The 20744-nt window shown below is 43.4% G+C and overlaps 1 protein-coding gene across 4 annotated transcripts in view; it reads left to right on the forward strand.

Moving 5' to 3' along the window:
• The window catches only part of LOC125892435 (tyrosine-protein phosphatase non-receptor type 7-like), a 42828-nt gene extending 22892 nt beyond the window's left edge, over positions 1-19936 (forward strand). For 2 of the 4 annotated variants that reach the window (XM_049582454.1, XM_049582453.1), the window contains exons 8-12: positions 57-257; positions 5852-6045; positions 11511-11619; positions 11783-11858; positions 18036-19936. In XM_049582454.1, the coding sequence (XP_049438411.1) occupies positions 57-257; positions 5852-6045; positions 11511-11619; positions 11783-11858; positions 18036-18193 (738 nt within the window). In that variant the 3' untranslated portion in view covers positions 18194-19936. Of the gene's footprint in view, positions 1-56; positions 258-5851; positions 6046-11505; positions 11620-11782; positions 11859-18035 lie in introns of all 4 variants that reach the window. The other 2 variants (XM_049582456.1, XM_049582457.1) reach the window with 2 other exon arrangements.
• The last annotated feature ends 808 nt before the right edge of the window (positions 19937-20744 follow it).

A 20744-nucleotide genomic window follows, 5' to 3' on the forward strand; every position in this document is an offset into this window, starting at 1 on the left:
CTCCTCCTCAGGGTCTCCTTTTCTTGACGTGTCCTGAAAGAGTCTGTCTTTTCCAGAAGTGTGAGCTGTACTGGCCCCAGTTGAGGGAGAGGAAGAGGAGAAGCAGGCTGAAGGAGGAGGAGGAGGAAAAGGAGGAGGAGGAGGAAGAGGAGAAGGAGGATGAAGAAGGAGAGACAGGACAATTCGGCAGATTCCTCCTTACAGTGAAAGACAGCCGAGAGAAAGACGGGTTCACCGTCACTGACATGGAGATCCAGGTACAATAAACTAGGTACATTACTCAAGTAAGGTACAGGTTTGAGGTACTCTACTTTTAGTCTACTTTAAATATTTCCATTTTACGTCTCTTTAAACTTTAAGTGTCAAACTTTTTACTCAATTACGATTATTTAACAGATTTAGTTGTTTCACAGATTCAGATTAACGATACAAAATATACTAAAGGAATAAATTAGAATTTATTGTTGATGCCTGATGCTTTATGTTTTCAGATTGTCTGTCTATCTGTCCATCCCATTCTCATGAACATGATTTCTAGAGAATACCTTGAGGGAGTTTCCTGGAATTTGGCAAAAACGTCCGCTTGTACTTAACGATTTTAATTCAATTAAGCAATATCACACGAGAGGGAGTGATGTTGTACTGTGATACTTGATACTTGTTGTACTGCGGCCTCGTGCCTATGACCGAATCACAGCCTTGATGATATCACAGTACAACTTCACGAGCTCGAGTGTGATATTGCTTTTATACAACAGTTGAACAGTTAAATAAGCAAGGCCAATTAAGAAATGTTGAAAAATGAGGACAAAATAGATAATTTAAGCATTTTATTTGTCTTTTCCGTAAACAAAAATAGTTCCCTCAGGACTCCGCTGTCACCGTTGCTATGTAACGCAGACATGGTGCACCAGGCACTTACTCTTTATACATATTTATTTGCACGTTTCCATTAATTGTGCAGTCGGTGAAATAAGTCTGTGGTGACTGCATGGTGGAGTGTGGCTTCACAGGCACAGCCGACTCTGCCTTCTGATCTGACAGTATGTTGCTTTTCTCCAAGTCATTGAGCTCCGCTGATGAAACACTGACAAACCTGGATGTGTGCTCAGATTGATTCAGCTTCTCCTCTCCCTCATCTTCCTCTGATGACCATTCATAGTTCAATTCAAAACTTATTTTAGGAAATAAATCCATATTTTTGACAGTGGATGAATTAATTGCCTACAATGCAACTGCTGACCTAACTGACACTAACCGTCAGTTTTGATTTGATTGTTGATTGCAATCAGCTGTGAGTGATACATACACAGTGAAATAACCGTGATGTTGTACTCCAATATCATCACGGTTTTACTGTCTCTCAACCAATCAGATTGCAGAGCCGGAACTAACTGTTGTATAAATTTATTTATGAAGCCAAATATCACAACTCACAATTTGCCTCTCAGGGCTTTACAACATATGACATCCCTCTGTCCTTTGGACCCTCACAGCTGATCAGGAAAAACTCCCCCAAAAAATCCTTTAATGAGGAAAAAAACGGTAGAAAGCTCAGTAAGAGCAACTGAGGGGGGATCCCTCTTCCAGGACGGACAGACGTGCAATAGATGTCGTACAGAACAGATCAGCATGATAAATTAACAGTAATCCACATGACACAATAAGACAGAGACAGAGAGAGAGAGAGAGAGAGAGAAGGAGAGAAGGTGCCCGGTGTATTATAGGGGGGTCCTCCGGCAGACTAGGCCTAAGTCAGCCTAACTAGGGGCTGGTACAGGGCAAGCCTGAGCCAGCCCTAACTATAAGCTTTATCAAAGAGGAAAGTCTTAAGTCTAGTCTTAAATGTGGAGACGGTGTCTGCCTCCCGGACCGTAACAGGAAGATGATTCCACAGGAGAGGAGCCTGATAGCTGAAGGCTCTGGCTCCTGATCTACTTTTGGAGACTTTAGGGACCACGAGTAACCCTGCGTTCTCAGAGCGCAGTGTTCTGGTGGGATAATATGGCACTATGAGCTCTCTAAGATATGACGGAGCTTGACCATTTAGAGCTTTATAAGTTAACAGTAGGATTTTAAATTCAATTCTGGATTTTACAGGGAGCCAGTGCAGAGAAGCTAAAACAAACAAATAACTGATTAGAATTTGGTGGTCAAAGGTCAGTCATTCATTCACTAATTCTGACCAAATTTGACACAAATGTCTAACAGGATAAAATAATGAAGGTCAAAAGGTCAAAGGTCAGCTTGACTGTGACATCATCATGTTTTAACGTCATATCTCAGGAACAGAAGGGGAGACATTTGGTCAGATACTGAATTGGTGACTCTAATCTTGAAACTGTGCTGATTGTATAGATCTTCTGTGTGTGAAGCATCCATGTTTTCACTGACATGGATGGAGACTGTCAGAGACACTGGACTGGTGGGCGGAGTCATACAACCACAGGGTGGACTGGTGGGCGAAGTCATACAACTAAAGGACGGGCTGGTGGGCAGAGTCATACAACCACAGGGTGGACTGGTGGGCGAAGTCATACAACTAAAGGACGGGCTGGTGGGCAGAGTCATAACCATGGGTTAGGCAGGTGGGCGGAGTCATACAACCAAAGGATGCACTGGTGGGCGGAGTCATACAACCAAAGGGCACACTGGTGCGCGGAGTCATACAACCAAGGGGCGGGGAGTGTAGTTATCAATTAGAATAAAACTAATCCATGAGGGGAAATTCAAATTAGTATATAAAGTCATTACAATGAGCTGCAGCATTAAACAGATCAACACATTCATGCATCAATAATTATGATAAATGAATACAGTAAATATTATCATTATTAGTACATAATATTTATTCTGAAATATGCCGTTCTGTGTAATGAGTACTTTTACTTTTGGTACTTATAAAAAAGTAAAATTTGATGCCAATACTTTTCTGCTTTTATTTAAATAAGATCTTGGATGCAGGACTTTTACTGGTGTTATTAATTAATCAAAGTATTTTCTAGTTTTAGAACTTCTCTGTAAAAAGTCTAAATAAAAATAAACATTGTCAGTTCTTGTCAAGGTTCACTGACATTTGATTTCATCATAACAGATTAAACATGTTCAAACACATCAGAGTTTCCACAGCACAGGAAATGTTATCAACATGAATCAGAGATAACGCTGCTGCGCTCTGGAGGAAATGACACTGTTCATCCATCAATCACACAGATGCTGTGACATCAAAAACAACAACATGACTTGTGTTAACCTGCAACACTCCATCTTACCTGTACAAGTGAATCAAGAAGAGCTGCAGCTCCGTCTGCTGGTCACTTTGAATTGTTACAACATGACGGGTTTAAGGGTTTATAGGCTGCATTAGAAAGTGTGATCAGATATGGCATGTCGGCATGGTTTGGAAACCTTACTGTACAGCTGAAAACTATGTTGGCCCATCTGGTACAAACAGCCATGAAGTTGATGGGAGAACCAAATACCAGTCCCTGCAGTCAATTTAAGAGCAATCTCTTTTTTTGGCAAGCTCAGAGGATACTGACCGACCCATCACATATACTGCACGTAGAATATCAGCTCTTGCCCTCTGGCAGATGATATAGAATTCCCCACTGCAAATTTAACCGATTTTAAAAATTAATTTGTTCCTACCTCCATTAGATTGGATTTAGAGTGCATCATAGCACTGAGACAGCACTAGTCAAAATTACAAATGACCTTCTGATTGCTTCAGACAAAGGACTTGTCTCTGTACTTGTTTTATTAGATCTTAGTGTGGCGTTTGACACTACTGACCATCAAATTCTACTGCTGAGACTGGAACACTTAACTGGCCTAAAAGGTTCTGCACTGAGCTGGTTTAAATCTTATTTATCTGATCGTTTTCAGTTTGTTGACGTTCATAATGAATCATCCTTACCTACTAAAGTTTGTTTTGGAGTTCCGCAAGATTCTGTGCTCGGACCAATCCTATTTACTCTATATATGCTTCCTTTAGGTAACATCATTAGAAATCACTCTATAAATTTCCATTGTTATGCGGATGATACTCAGTTGTATTTATCGATGAAGCCAGAAGAAAGTAATCAATTAACTAAACTCCATAACTGCCTTAAAGACATAAAAACTTGGATGAGCACCAATTTCCTGATGTTAAATTCAGACAAAACTGAAGTTATTGTTCTTGGCCCCAAACAACTCAGGGACTCTTTATCTGATGACACAGTTTCTCTAGATGGCATTGCTCTGGCCTCTAGCACTACCGTAAGAAACCTCGGAGTAATATTTGATCAAGATTTGTCTTTTAATTCTCATTTAAAACAAACCTCATGGATTGCATTTTTTCATCTGCGTAATATTGTGAAAATTAGGCCTATCCTGACCCGAAAAGATGCAGAAAAATTGGTCCACGCTTTTGTTACCTCTAGGCTGGATTACTGTAACTCTCTATTATCAGGTAGCTCTAGTAAGTCCTTAAAAACTCTCCAGCTAATTCAGAATGCAGCAGCACGTGTACTAACAGGAACTAAGAAACGAGATCATATCTCTCCTGTTTTAGCTTCTCTGCACTGGCTCCCTGTAAAATCCAGAATTGAATTTAAAATCCTACTGTTAACCTATAAAGCTCTAAATGGTCAAGCTCCGTCATATCTTAGAGAGCTCATAGTGCCATATTATCCCACCAGAACTCTGCGCTCTGAGAACGCAGGGTTACTCGTGGTCCCTAAAGTCTCCAAAAGTAGATCAGGAGCCAGAGCCTTCAGCTATCAGGTTCCTCTCCTGTGGAATCATCTTCCTGTTGCCGTCCGGGAGGCAGACACCGTCTCCACATTTAAGACTAGACTTAAGACTTTCCTCTTTGATAAAGCTTATAGTTAGGGCTGGCTCAGGCTTGCCCTGTATCAGCCCCTAGTTAGGCTGACTTAGGCCTAGTCTGCCGGAGGACCCCCCTATAATACACCGGGCACCTTCTCTCTCTCTCTCTCTCTCGTATTCCATTACTGCATCTTGCTAACTCGGCCATTCTGCATGTCACTAACTCGGCTTCTTCTCCGGAGCCTTTGTGCTCCACTGTCTCTCAGATTAACTCATATCACAGCGGTGCCTGGACAGCGTGACGTGTGTGGTTGTGTTGCTGCCGTGGTCCTGCCAGATGCCTCCTGCTGCTGCTGCCATCATTAGTCATTAGTCATACTTCTACTGTTATTATACACATATGATTATTTTCACACATGTATACTGCCAGATATTAAGACATACTTTCAACATATTGTACCACAGTAGCCGGAACTATAACTATAATATTATTACTTTCAACAATGTTGTAAGCTACTGTCATTACCTGCATCTCTCTCTCTCTCTCTCTCTCTCTCTGTCTCTCTCTCTCTCTCTCTCTGTCTCATTGTGTCATGTGGATTACTGTTAATTTATTATGCCGATCTGTTCTGTACGACATCTATTGCACATCTGTCTGTCCTGGAAGAGGGATCCCTCCTCAGTTGCTCTTCCTGAGGTTTTTGGGAAGTTTTTCCTTATCCGCTGCGAGGGTGATAAGGACAGAGGGATGTTGTATGGTGTAAAGGCCTGTGAGGCAAATTGTGATTTGTGATATTGGGCTTTATAAATAAAATTGATTGAATTGATTGATTGAAAATTGAAAAAAAATTAGCTTGCACCGTTAGCTCCGGTAAGGGAAAGCATGAGGGAAAGCGGCTGACTGGAAGTCACGCACAAAAACACGGAAGTTGATCACTATTTACTTCCGTGTTTGAAAATAAGGTGGATAATATTGTACCGTAATGTAAAGATGATTCTTAGTTGTGCAACTGTGTGTGTGTGTGTGTGTGTTTAGCTATGTTCTGAGTGTCGTCCCATCAGACACTACTGGTTTACTTCTTGGCCTGACCACCACATCCCACAATGCACTGCTCCTCTCCTGAGAATGGTGGAGGAGGTGGAGACATACAGCAAGTCCTCCCTACCATTCGGCTCTCAGCCAATCACAGCTCCCGCCCTCAGTCCTGGACCAATCGTCGTCCACTGCAGGTTGGTTCCTGAAAAGACACAGATTTTGGTGATTGTGTGAACGATGTGAGAAAATGTTTAAAGTTCACGACTGTGAACCTGATTTATTAAAAGTTTTGTTTCAAATATCATAAACTGTTAAAGTAACACCACACTGTTTCTGCTGCTGAAGTAAAGAATGAAGAAGTAGTTAATGACTGATGAGGTCTGTCTGACTGACATATGACATTTATAATAACAGGAGCTGATTAACAGTGTGAGGATTATCTTACTAATAAAATATGATCTGTTTTATCATCACACAGGTGTCTCATGTTATTGTGAGCTGCAGTGATGAATCAGACAGTAAAAGCAGCACCACTGTCAGCAGTCACTGAAATAAACTCAATAATTTCAAATCCTGTTAAAATCATGTGTTTAGTGCATAAACGATCTCTGTAAAAAACACTTAACAGTGCTAAAGGTGCCAAGGAGAGACAGGCAGCATGGGGAATTTAGGAAGCAGGATGTTATTTGACAGGATGTTGGTGGCTCAGTGAATAGAGCAGGCGTCCCATATATAGGTTGGTTTTGGCGCAGCGGCCTGGCTTCGACTCCGGCCTGTGGCACCTTGCTGCATGTCACTCCCTCTGTCTCTCTCCCCCTTTCACGCTTAACTGTCCTGTCAGTTGTAGGCAAAATACCCCCCAAAAAATATCAAAAAAGAATCCTTGCTGCTATTTTAAGCACATATAGATGGTTGATGACTTATTTGAAATTTGAATCCTTTAAAACTATCATACCCAGAAACGTAACGCGATGCACAACATTTGCTCTGATGAGAGCGCATGTCTGTGGTGTGTCAGTCAATCAATCAGTCAATTTTATTTATAAAGCCCAATATCACAAATCACAATTTGCCTCACAGGACTTTACAGCATACGACATCCCTCTGTCCTTATGACCCTCACAGCTGATCAGGAAAAACTCCCCAAAAACCCTTTAACGGGGAAAAAACGGTAGAAACCTCAGGAAGAGCAACTGAGGAGGGATCCCTCTTCCAGGACGGACAGACGTGCAATAGATGTCGTACAGAACAGATCAGCATGATAAATTAACAGTAATCCGTATGACACAATGAGACAGAGAGAGAGAGAGAGAGAGAGAGAGAGATGCAGGTAATGACAGTAGCTTACAACATTGTTGAAAGTAATAATATTATAGTTATAGTTCTGGTTACTGTGGTACAATATGTTGAAAGTATGTCTTAATATCTGGCAGTATACATGTGTGAAAATAGTCATATGTGTATAATAACAGAAGAAGTATGACTAGTGACTAATGATGGCAGCAGCAGCAGGAGGCATCTGGCAGGACCACGGCAGCAGCACAACCACACACGTCACGCTGTCCAGGCACCGCTGTGATATGAGTTAATCTGAGAGACAGTGGAGCACAAAGGCTCCGGAGAAGAAGCTGAGTTAGTGACATCCAGAATGGCCGAGTTAGCTAGATGCAGTAATAGAATACGAGAGAGAGAGAGAGAGAGAGAGAGAGAAGGAGAGAAGGTGCCCGGTGTATTATAGGGGGCAGACTAGGTCTAAGTCAGCCTAACTAGGGGCTGGTACAGGGCAAGCCTGAGCCAGCCCTAACTATAAGCTTTATCAAAGAGGAAAGTCTTAAGTCTAGTCTTAAATGTGGAGACGGTGTCTGCCTCCCGGACCGCAACAGGAAGATGATTCCACAGGAGAGGAGCCTGATAGATCAGTTCGTAAGTTAAAACAAATATCGCGAAAATTTGAAAGGAATTGGCGATTAACCAAACTGGAAGAATCTCGTTTAATCTGGACAGACAGTCTCAAAACTTATAAGAGGGGCCTCCACAATGCCAGAGCAAACTATTACTCAGCATTAATAGAAGACAATAAGAACAACCCCAGGTTTCTTTTCAGCACTGTAGCCAGGCTGACTGAGAGTCAAAGCTCTATTGAGCCTTGTATTCCCTTAGCCCTTAGCAGTAATGATTTTATGAGCTTTTTTAATGACAAAATTCTAACTATTAGAGGCAAAATTCATGACCTCCTGCCCTCAGATAGTACCTATCTAACCTCAAACACAGCTGTAAAATCTAATATATATTTAGATTGCTTCTCCCCAATTTCTCTTCAAGAATTGACTGCAGTGATTTCTTTATCTAAATCATCAACGTGTCTCTTAGACCCCATCCCAACTAGGCTACTTAAGGAGGTCTTTCCTTTAGTTAACACTCATATATTAGATATGATCAATATATCCTTATTAACAGGCTATGTACCACAGTCTTTTAAGGTAGCTGTAATTAAACCTCTACTAAAAAAGCCCACCCTGGATCCAGAGGTGTTAGCCAACTATAGACCAATATCTAATCTTCCCTTTATGTCAAAGATCCTTGAGAAAGTAGTCGCAGACCAGCTGTGTGATTTTCTCCAGGATAATAATTTATTTGAGGAATTTCAGTCAGGATTTAGAGTGCATCATAGCACTGAGACAGCTCTAGTTAAAATTACAAATGACCTTCTGATTGCTTCGGACAAAGGACTCGTCTCTGTACTTGTTTTATTAGATCTTAGTGCGGCGTTTGACACAATTGACCATCAAATTCTACTGCAGAGACTGGATCACTTAATTGGCTTAAAAGGTTCAGCACTAAGCTGGTTTAAATCTTATTTATCTGATCATTTTCAATTTGTTGATGTTTGCAATGAACCATCCTTACCTACTAAAGTTTGTTTTGGAGTTCCGCAAGGTTCTGTGCTCGGACCAATCTTGTTTACTCTATATATGCTTCCTTTAGGGAACATCATTAGAAATTACTCTATAAATTTCCATTGTTATGCGGATGATACTCAGTTGTATTTATCGATGAAGCCAGAAGAAAGCAATCAATTAACTAAACTCCATAATTGCCTTAAAGACATAAAAACTTGGATGAGCACCAATTTCCTGATGTTAAATTCAGACAAAACTGAAGTTATTGTTCTTGGCCCCAAACAACTCAGAGACTCTTTATCTGATGACATAGTTTCTCTAGATGACATTGCTCTGGCCTCTGCCACTACCGTAAGAAACCTCGGAGTAATATTTGATCAAGATTTGTCTTTCAATTCTCATTTAAAGCAAACCTCACGGACTGCATTTTTTCATCTGCATAATATTGTGAAAATTAGGCCTATCCTGACCCGAAAAGATGCAGAAAAATTGGTCCACACTTTTGTTACCTCAAGGCTGGATTACTGTAACTCTCTATTATCAGGTAGCTCTAGTAAGTCTTTAAAAACTCTCCAGCTAATTCAGAATGCAGCAGCACGTGTACTAACAGGAACTAAGAAACGCGATCATATCTCTCCTGTTTTAGCTTCTCTGCACTGGCTCCCTGTAAAATCCAGAATTGAATTTAAAATCCTACTGTTAACTTATAAAGCTCTAAATGGTCAAGCTCCGTCATATCTTAGAGAGCTCCTAGTGCCATATTATCCCACCAGAACACTGCGCTCTGAGAACGCAGGGTTACTCGTGGTCCCTAAAGTCTCCAAAAGTAGATCAGGAGCCAGAGCCTTCAGCTATCAGGCTCCTCTCCTGTGGAATCATCTTCCTGTTACGGTCCGGGAGGCAGACACCGTCTACACATTTAAGACTAGACTTAAGACTTTCCTCTTTGATAAAGCTTATAGTTAGGGCTGGCTCAGGCTTGCCCTGTACCAGCCCCTAGTTAGGCTGACTTAGGCCTAGTCTGCCGGAGGACCCCTCTATAATACACCGGGCCCCTTCTCTCCTTCTCTCTCTCTCTCGTATCCTATTACTGCATCTTGCTAACTCGGCCATTCTGGATGTCAGTAACTCGGCTTCTTCTCCGGAGCCTTTGTGCTCCACTGTCTCTCAGATTAACTCATATCACAGCGGTGCCTGGATAGCGTGACGTGTGTGGTTGTGCTGCTGCCGTGGTCCCGCCAGATGCCTCCTGCTGCTGCCATCATTAGTCATTAGTCATACTTCTTCTGTTATTATACACATATGACTATTGTCACACATGTATACTGCCAGGTATTAATACATACTTTCAACATATTGTACCGCAGTAACCAGAACTATAACTATAATATTATTACTTTCATTAATGTTGTTGTAAGCTACTGTCATTACCTGCATCTCTCTCTCTCTCTCTCTCTCTCTCTCTCTGTCTGTCTCATTGTGTCATGTGGATTACTGTTAATTTATTATGCTGATCTGTTCTGTACGACATCTATTGCACGTCTGTCTGTCCTGGAAGAGGGATCCCTCCTCAGTTGCTCTTCCTGAGGTTTCTACCGTTTTTTTTTCCCCGTTAAAGGGTTTTTTTGGGGAGTTTTTCCTGATCAGCTGTGAGGGTCTTAAGGACAGAGGGATGTTGTATGCTGTAAAGCCCTGTGAGGCAAATTGTGATTTGTGATATTGGGCTTTATAAATAAAATTGATTGATTGATTGATTGATTGATCAGATTTGATATGTGTGGCTGGTAAATGATTGAGCCTAATGAAAAACGGTATGGTTCAAACAGACAGTCACTGGGGAAAGACAGCACATCTAAATGGGGTGTGAAGATCCTCTCCCAGTGTAAAGTATTGTGAATTAATTCTGCCTCGATATTGATGAGATTTCCTACATATGAACAACCCATGTGTGTCTGCCAGCTTGCTTCAGGCTCAGCAGTAGGGAGGAGAAGGGGTGAACTCAGGGTTTCTTAAAGAAAACCTGCCAGTGAGCAGATTAGGTTCACAGAGTCAGTTGCCATGGTGATTGACTCAGAGTTTGACTTACCTCTCTGTCTGGAGCTGAAAACCCAGAGTTTCCCTCATGTCAGGGTTAACACACTCAGAGTTTTCACTAAATCCGCTTTCTGGAATACCCCTCAGGTCAGCTGTTCAGCATCAGTTACCATGGTGATTTATCCTGGTACAAAGACAACCAGCTTCATAGTACTATAAATTCAGAATAACCTTGAAGTTACCTCGCTAACTCCACATCCTGCTTCGTAGTACAGGCCTCTGTTGGTGTCTGTGATTGTCGTTTGTTGTTGTTACTGTTTGTTATTGTTTTATTTTTATTATTATTGTTGTTGTTGTTATTGTTTGTTTATCATTGTTGTTGTTGTTATTGTTTTTCATTATTGTTGTTTTTGTTGTCTGTTCTTGTCTGTTGTTGATTGTTGTTGTCTGTTGTTTGCTATTGTGTTGTTGTTGTTTGATGTTTGATGTTTGATCTATCAGTCTGTTGTTGTGTGTTATTGTTGTTTTTGTTGTTGTTTGTTGTTGTCTGTTATTGTTTGTTGTCCTGAATTAAATGGAATTCAGATTTTTGTCTGTTCTTATATTCATTTAGGAGGCTCTGAAACCATTCCTGTCCTCTGTCCTCTGTCCTCTTTCCCTCCTGTCCTCTGTCCCCCTGTCCTCTCCTGTTCTCCCCCTGTCCGCCTCTCCTGTCCTCAGTGCAGGTATTGGGAGGACAGGTTGTTTCATTGTCAGCAGTATTGGCGTTCAGCAGCTCAGAGACACTGGACAGGTGGATATCCTGGAGACAGTTTGTCAGCTTCGACTGGACAGGTAGGTTAAAAACAATCACCTGCCCTCTTCCTCCTCTCCTGTCCTACTCCTCCTGTCTTCATACTCTGCTGTCCTACTCCTGTCCTCCTCCTCCTGTCCCTCTGTATTTGATCTGTTCTTCCAGTCTCTCTAACCTGTCCTCTGTCCTCCTCATCCTCTGCAGGGGTGGAATGATCCAGACCACAGAGCAGTACCAGTTCCTGTATTCCACCCTGTCCCAGTACAGCTCCCAGTTACAGGTGCCACGCCACAACAAACACACACACACACACACACACACACACACACACACACACACGCAAAACACACAGACACACATACACAAACTTTCTTGCAGTGTGGGCATAGATGTTGGGTGCTGTAGGTGGGATGTGTGGGGACCTGCTTAGTGGAGAACCTCTGCTTCCTTTGCTGCTGTTTGATTCGGGCAGTCTGTTGGAGTTGATCTTCATGGAAAGTGGTACCTTTATGCAGCCAGTTTCTCCATGCAGGTCTTTGACTAGCAGTAGCGTCCCACTTTGAGCTGTTTCTGTTGAATTTTTTGAGATTGGTTCTGATGTTGTCCTTGTAGAGCCTTTTCTGGCCTCCAGGTGCACACTGACCAGTGGAGAGTTCAGAGCAGAGGACTTGTTTTGGAAGGCAGGTATCAGGCATCCGTATTATGTGGCCTGTCCATCTGAGTTGGTGCTTAGTGATGGTGGTGGTGATGCTGTCTGTACTTGCCTCCTATAAGGTGCTGGTGTTTGTCCTCTAATCTTCCCAGCTCACACGCAGGATTTTTTGTAGGCATCTCTGATGGTAGGACTCAAGTGTTCTTGAATGCCTACTGTAAGTGGTCCATGCCTCTGCACCATAGAGGAGTGTTGGCAGTATGACTGCTTTGTACACAAGCAGCTTGGTCCTGGCAAGTACACTGAGCAAAAATATAAACGCAACACTTTTGTGTTTGCTCCCATTTTTCATGAGCTGAACTCAAAGATCTAAAACATCTTCTATACACACAAAAGACCATTTCCCTCAAGTATTGTTCACAAATCTGTCTATATCTGTGTTAGTGAGCACTTCTCCTTTGCCGAGATAATCCATCCCACCTCACAGGTGTGGCATATCAAGATGCTGATTAGACAGCATGATTATTGCACAGGTGTGCCTTAGGCTGGCCACAAAAAAAGGCCACTCTGAAATGTGCAGTTTTGCTTTATTGGGGGGGCCTGGGGGGGTCAGAAAACCAGTCAGTATCTGGTGTGACCACCATTTGCCTCATGCAGTGCAACACATTTCCTTCACATAGAGTTGATCAGGTTGTTGATTGTGGCCTGTGGAATGTTGGTCCACTCCTCTTCAATGGCTGTACGAAGTTGCTGGATATTGGCAGGAACTGGAACACGCTGTCGTATACGCCGATCCAGAGCATCCCAAACATGCTCAATGGGTGACATGTCCGGTGAGTATGCTGGCCATGCAAGAAGTCGGATGTTTTCAGCTTCCAGGAATTGTGTACAGATCCTTGCAACATGGGGCCGTGCATTATCATGCTGCAACGTGAGGTGATGGTCGTGGATGAATGGCACAACAATGGGCCTCAGGATGTTGTCACGGTATCTCTGTGCATTTAAAATGCCATCAATAAAATGCACCTGTGTTCGTTGTCCATAACATACGCCAGCCCATACCATAACCCCACCGCCACCATGGGCCACTCGATCCACAACGTTGACATCAGCAAACCGCCCCCCCACACGACGCCACACACGCTGTCTGCCATCTGCCCTGAACAGTGAAAACCAGGATTCATCCGTGAAGAGAACACCTCTCCAACGTGCCAGACGTTATCGAAAGTGAGCATTTGCCCACTGAAGTCGGTTACGACGATGAACTGCAGTCAGGTCGAGACCCCGATGAAGACGACGAGCATGCAGATGAGCTTTCCTGAGATGGTTTCTGACAGTTTGTGCAGAAATTCTTTGGTTATGCAAACCGAATGTTGCAGCAGCTGTCTGGGTGACTGGTCTGATCTTGGAAGTGAACATCCTGGATGTGGAGGTCGTAGGCTGGTGTGGTTACAAGTGGTCTGCGGTTGTGAGGCCGGTTGAATGTACTGCCAAATTGTCTGAAACACCTTGGGAGACAGCTTATGGCAGAGAAATGAACATTCAATTCACGGGCAACAGCTCTCTCAATTGACTGTCCTGTCACATCTGATATCAGATCAAAGGGGATTGGCACCGTTTGGCACGTTTGGCACGCGTAATGGAAACCCAACCTGATTTGATCAACACAGCTGCAAACTAATAAGTTCACATCCCTCTCAGCCAGCCACAAACAGCCACAGCATCAGACAGGGAGTATATATTCAGCATCTGTCATCTTAGAAAAGTCAAAAGAAAAGAAACAGAGTGAGAATGCGAGACAGGGGTGGACTGGGACTAAAAAACAGCCCTGGACTTTGACTTGGCCCAGCACACAACAACTGGTGTGCATATGGTATGCGCTTCCTCCTTCTACAATTTGATTGGTGGCTGGCCGGCTCATAGATATCTATGGGCCTGCTGGCATCCAATTTAAAGGCTGCCACCTAGCAGACTGGACGTGGAACAATAGATTATCAGGGAGAAAAAAGAAACAAACAAACAAACAAAAAAACGGTGATGACTCTGGCGGCCACCGGCAGTCCTGGAGTACTGGCCGTTCTGTGATTCTCCAGAACCTCCAGATGGCCAGTCCGCCCCTGCTGCGAGAGAGAAAAAGAGAGCGTGCATGCACAAGAAAAACGCTGTCAACAAATTGTAAATTATTCAATTTATTTTATTTTAACCCAGGAGGTTAGAGAGCCCAGCTCCCTCTCCAGCATCCTGAACACCCCTGCCTGAAGGTGCAGGAAAGGCTGGTCCCATGGCTGCACCCGGGCTGTCTGGTCTGGCTGCGCGCTGGCTGCGGAGCTGGGGTCATCCTCCTCCTCCTCCTCCTTCTCTTCCTGACAAGATGATTTTCAGTTTTACATTCTAAAAGCTTTTTTTTTTTTTTTTTTTTACATATACATTTGTACTTGTAGGGCTATAAGTTTATATTTTTAGTTCACAGAAGCTGGTTATTGTGTTTATGTCAAAATAAAGTTTATCAAACGTTTTCACACGTTTGATTTTGTGATTTACATGTCAACATGATCACAATTCGTTTGGGAAAGACAAGTTCATTTTACAGGCTATGCATCATCAGCCTGTGCAGGTCTGCTCGCAGTCGGACACTGCAAGCTTGGACCTTCTGGATTATGATGATCATTATTACTGCGATTAGATCATTCTGATTAATGACTGACCATTAAGACGTGTTTCTGATCAATATTTTAATGTGCACAATAATAACCTTTCACATTGTAATCATATTTTTATTTGTTATCTTTTGCATATAGTTGGCTGTTTCATGTGTGTCTGAGCAGAGTGCATGTGCGTTGTGATCTTTGAGTTCAGCTTATGAAAAATGGGAGCAAAAACAAAAGTGTTGCATTTATGTTTTTGTTCAGTGTAGGTCAGGATTTTCAAAGACCCTTTTGTGAAGCTTTGAAAAAGCACCACTGGCACAGCAGACTTGGTGCTTTATTTCACAGTCTATGTCCGCCTTAGACAAGAGGCGATTTCCCAGATAAGAGAGGTGGTCAATATTCTCAAGGCATTCATTGTCAAGTGTTATTGTTGGCGGGGATACAGAGGTGTCTGGTGGGGGTTGGTGGAGGACTTTGGTCTTCTTGATGTTCATGGTGAGAGCAAAAAGCTGGTAGGCCCTTGCGAAAGCATTGAGGGTGGCCTGAAGAGCTTCTTCTGTATGGGCTACTACAGCATTGTCATCTGCATATTGTAACTCTATGATGGAAATATGGAGGACCTTAGATTTGGCTTTGAATCTATTTAGGTTGAATAGATTACCATCTTTTCTGTAGATCATCTGGACACTGCTGGGTACACTGTTTCCAACAAAATAGAGGATGGCGGCTATGAAAACTGTGAACAGGGTGGGGACAATGTTACAGCCTTGCTTGACACCAGTTTCCACCTGAAAGGGTTCAGTCTCACTGCCATGGCAGAGGACAGTAGCTGACATGTTGTCATGTAAGAGTCTCAGGACCCTGATCTACTTTTCTGGACATTCAAATTTGGATAAGATTGTCCAGAGGGCCTGATAGTTGATTGAGTCAAAGGCTTTGGTGAGATCTATGAAGACCATGTATAATGGTTGCTTCTGCCCCTTGCATTTTTCTTGTAGCTGTCTGGCTGTGAAGATCATGTCAGTTGTACCATGGGCAAGACGGAAACCACACTGGGATTCAGGGAGGATCTTTTCTGAAGAGTCTCTTAAAAAGGATGTGAGCAATGATTTTCCCTGTAGTGGACAGAAGTGATATTCCCCTGTAGTTCCCACAGTCTGCTTTGACAATGACAATGAGGGCATCTGTGAGGCCTGATAGTATCACCTCCAGGTCCCAGATCTTCTTGATAAGTGCATGTATATGCTGATGGAGGTTAGCCCCTCCAGCCTTCAGAATCTCAGCAGGGATCCCATCAGTGCCAGTGGCTTTGTTGTTCTGCATTGCTGAGATGACATTACATACCTCCATCAGGCTTGGTGGGTCAGCCATATCCTCACTCATGGGAAGTTGTGGAATACTGTTAAGAACCTCCTCATCAACAGTTGTTTCCTGGTTTAACAGATCCCCAAAGTGTTTTCTCCAGTGGGCCTTGACCTCGTGATCTTCTTCCTGTCTTTGGACCAAAGGGGGTTGGATCCACGGTGGCTGGGTCCATATATTGTTTTGGTGGCACTGAAGAATTAGTCAATCAGATGCCAGTGTTTGGATCGGGGGTTGGATCCAGGATGTTTTGAATTTATTCCTTTGTCATAAAAGAATGCTGGTAACAGTGAGATTGTGCTCTGCAGACTTGGACAGGAGGACAAAACCGTTGGAGTTGATATTATCTACTTGCTCTCTTCCAATGGTGTCACCCAGTGTTGTATAATCATGGCCTACTCTAGCATTAAAGTCCCCAAGGAGAATGATTTTATCCTCTTTTGGGATGGCTGACAGAATGTTTTCCAGGCTGGCATAGAAAGCTTCTTTGATGTTGTCTTGTGACTTAAGAGTGGGAGCGTAAGCACTCACAACGGTGGCCATCTGGTTGCTGTCCAGTTTCAGCCGGGCTGTCATTAGGCACTCTCTGATGCCCTGTGGTAGTTCAGAAAGTGGCCACATCAGGTTGTTTTTCATGCCAAATCCAACACCATATATCCTAGGTTTTCCAGCAGGCCTGCCCTTCCAAAAAAGGTGTATCCTTCACTTTCCTCTCCTAGTTGTCCTTCATCTGCCAGTCTGGTCTCAGAGAGAGCTGCGATGTCGACATTAAACCTCTATAGTTCCCTTGCAACAAAGGCTGTACGTCTCTCTGGCTGCCCACTGGAGTCACTGTTGAGGAGGGTGCACACATTCCAGGCACCAAATTGAAGTTTTCTCTGTTTCTGACCGCATGGAGGAGATCCTACTGGTAACCCAGCCAGGATAGAGGTGAGGCAGACAAAATTTTAGGGCACCTTTTCTAGCCCCCTCCCCTACTGGGGTAAGCAGTGTGGTCCCTAAACAGGGCTGCTCAGACATTGGTGAAGGTTCTGGAGAACTCTCCTGCCTCAGTCCAAGAGTTTGGCAACTCAACTTCACCCACCGGCTGTGTTCTAGTTTGTGACAAGGAGCTCCCAGACTTCTTGGTCCTGCCCCTGTTGCCACTCACTTATCACCACAGGGCTTGGGAAATGGGGTGTGCAGATGGAGTTTCCCCTGCTGGAGGATGCCTGTGCGTGAGTTCTTTTAAAGTGGGGAGACTGGTGCACAGTCAGCCACCACACTATCCTTGTCAGAGGCAGCCTGTTTCCAACGGCATGGACTCCATGACGGCTGGAAGCACCCCTGTGCTGCAGTCTTCTTCCACTAATACAGCCGTTGTGATAGTCCATGTGTTACCCATACACCATCCTCTGCCTGCTTTGCTGTTGGGGTCTTTCTTGAGATACGCTTCATCTGGCACCTCCCCCTCAAACTTACCGCTATGGGTGACCATACCAGGAGCTCAGCTCCGGAGGGCAATGCTCTTGGTATCTTTGGTACGCACAAGCCTCTTCACCATGACAAGGTGGCAACTTTCTGGTGAAGACACACACACACACACATCAGACAGACAGACAGACAGACACACACACACACACACACACACACACACACACACACAGTGTCTGGTTTGAGTTAAAAATTTACATCTTCAGCTATTCTTACCTCATCACACTAATGTCCTCTGACCTGAACCTTTGGATCAGAACGTCCGGTGGTTTCGATGTAAAGATTTTTGTTTACAGTAACAACAGTGTTTCCTTTTTATCAGGAGCAGAACCAGCAGAATCAGAACCAGCAGAACATAGAGGACCAGGTCAGCAGACAGCTACAAAACATGCAGCTGTCAGAACAGGAAGGACTGAGACCACACAGAACTTGAAGAACCAAAAGGCCAGGGACACACCAGGGACATTCAGGAGGACATAACAAGGATTATTACCAGAATCAGGAAGATGGAAACAAGATAACCTAAAGACGTCAAATAGACTTCAGGATCAGAACCACCAGAACCCAAAGACCTGGTGGACTCACAGTTTGGTAAAGCAGCAGCAGTGTTACAGTCACACAGGAACCCCCAAAACACTTTTGTTCCAGTTCAATGAGATCCCCAAGAACCCAGACCACCAGGATCACACTGGACTGAACCATGTAGGAAAAACAACTGATGGAATAATGTCTGTGATAAAAATTAAAATCTGTTGAATTCAAATAAAAATTAAAGATGAATTTGCTTTTATGTTTCACAGACACTGAATTTATTTAAAGTCAGACTTGAACCTCACCTGTAAACCCAGACCTGAACCTCACCTGTAAACCCAGACTTGAACCTCACCTGTAAACCCAGACCTGATCCTCACCTCTACAGAGACCACCATGTTGCATTGTTGTGTTTCTACAGTTGCCCAGAATAGATAAACCAAACAATAACTCTAGATAGAAATTTATGTGTTCATAGTCAAATACTGTTGTCAGCAGCTTCTCTGTGACGAACAGCATCAGAGAAATGCTGATTTAGTTCAGAGTGTTTCCTGGTGTAAATCAGCTGATGTGTGTGTTTCTGAGAGGAAGAGACCTCTGAGGATAATTCAGCTTCTCAACAATCAACACTGAAGGAATTCTAACCAGGAGAAGTTTCAGCTGGTTGTAATCTGTAATTTGTGATCTGTGATCAGTGATTACCTGTTTACCTGTATGTTTACCTGGGCCCTATTCCAGAAAGTGGGTTTAGTGAAAACTCTGAGGGCCAAATTCACAAAGAATGAACTGCGGTTGCTGATAGCACCTTGAATTGCACTTCACTTGCACCCGCAGTTTGCTCTGTCTTCATGTCCCATTCACAAAGGATATTGCACTAATGATATACCAGCGCAAACACGCCCACAAAGTTTGGCAGCTGAGTGCAGTTTGCCCCTGATTTGCCCCTGATTGCAATAAGCCACACATGGCAAAGTATAAATGCTGGCTTTGCACCAAGAACACTGTGGCAGAACAGTGGCAGACTTTGTTTGGCAAAGTACTGAATATTGTATACCGTCATGTAGTGATGTCTGCTGGTGAGTCAGTCTATAGTGCAACACACATCACCGCCATATGCCGTATGTCAAAACGCCTGCCTCCATTATATGCTATGAACCAACCAACACTGGTGCTGGCTGCTGCGCCGCTCTGCTTCAGACCACTGCTCTATTTCCAGCGCGGCCGGCGCTCATGGTGGCACTGCGAGAAAAGCCTTTTATGTACGTCTTGTCTTGTAGGATCAACTCCAGTTGTTTCAAATTTTTAATAAGACGACTTTGATAAGAAACTCACCCGTGAAATTCAAGTTGTTGTTGTTGTTGTTGCCTCAAAGTTTTTCCTCTTCTTCTTCTGTTACTAGCAGTTGGCAACCGTTGGCAAGTAGTGTAGGTACAGCCACCTAGAGGGCTGGGATGGGAAATACATGTTGACGGTGCCGCTGTGTGCCGCTGCCACTGTGTGTTGGGGGGCGGCGCTTGACGGCCACAACATCATGCCGGCGGTGTGTGTTGCACTTAACAGTGTCGGATGGGTTGAGGCTGTGGATTTGACCAAGTATGACCACTTTATCACTATTCCGTCTCACTTGTAGCTGTTTTTTCATTATATTTTGAATTAAATATGAATTATGGAACTGTATTTGTTCATGTTTGTTTCCCCCATTTTGTAAAATAAATTATTGAAAGTTGCTTTTGAAGTGTGTGACAGCAGTGCGTTTTGAGAACGACCACAGACTGTCACCTGTTCAATGCATCGGTATCTTTGGATGCCATTAAAGTAATAATGATCATAATAATAATGTCAAAATATTATTTACAGACTGATTTAACAGATGATCACTGCTGTCATGAGCACTGGAAAGTCTGGGCGAGAGGCTTCCACAGAGGAGTACCCAGTTTGCACCAGCTTTCTAAAGACGTCATTTACTTCACTCAAACTGTCAGTGGCTATTAGCGCTGGTGTTAGTGAATTAGACGTTGTTTATCAGTGAGGCTCATTTGTGTAGAAAGGGGCAATTTTTGTGCCAAATATATGGATATTACCTCATTTCAATACGTGCAAATGACACTGGAGCACCGAGACGCAATCTGCTTGGCAGCACAGTTAGTGGAGCATTTCACCCTCTGCGCGTGCTTTGTGAATTAGACGGTATCTGTTTGCTCCATTTTTACTGGTTTAGCGGCCGCAAAAGCCACGCAATCCTTTTGTGAATTCGGCCCTGAGTATTTTAATACTGAAATGAGGGAAACTCTGGGTTTTCAGTTCCAGACAGAGAGGTAAGTGATTGACACAGTGAGGCTAACCTGCTTGCTTGGAAGAAAGCAAGTAGGTAACATCAACTCCAACGGTGTTCTCCTCCTGTCCAAGTGTGCAGAGCACAACCTCATTGTTACCAACAGTCTGAAACCCTGAGTTCACCTAGTCTCCTCCCTACTTGAACCGTATCTTTTTTCATTAGGCT

This window comes from Epinephelus fuscoguttatus, linkage group LG7 (assembly GCF_011397635.1).
Source record: "Epinephelus fuscoguttatus linkage group LG7, E.fuscoguttatus.final_Chr_v1".
In the NCBI taxonomy this organism is placed as follows: domain Eukaryota; kingdom Metazoa; phylum Chordata; class Actinopteri; order Perciformes; family Serranidae; genus Epinephelus; species Epinephelus fuscoguttatus.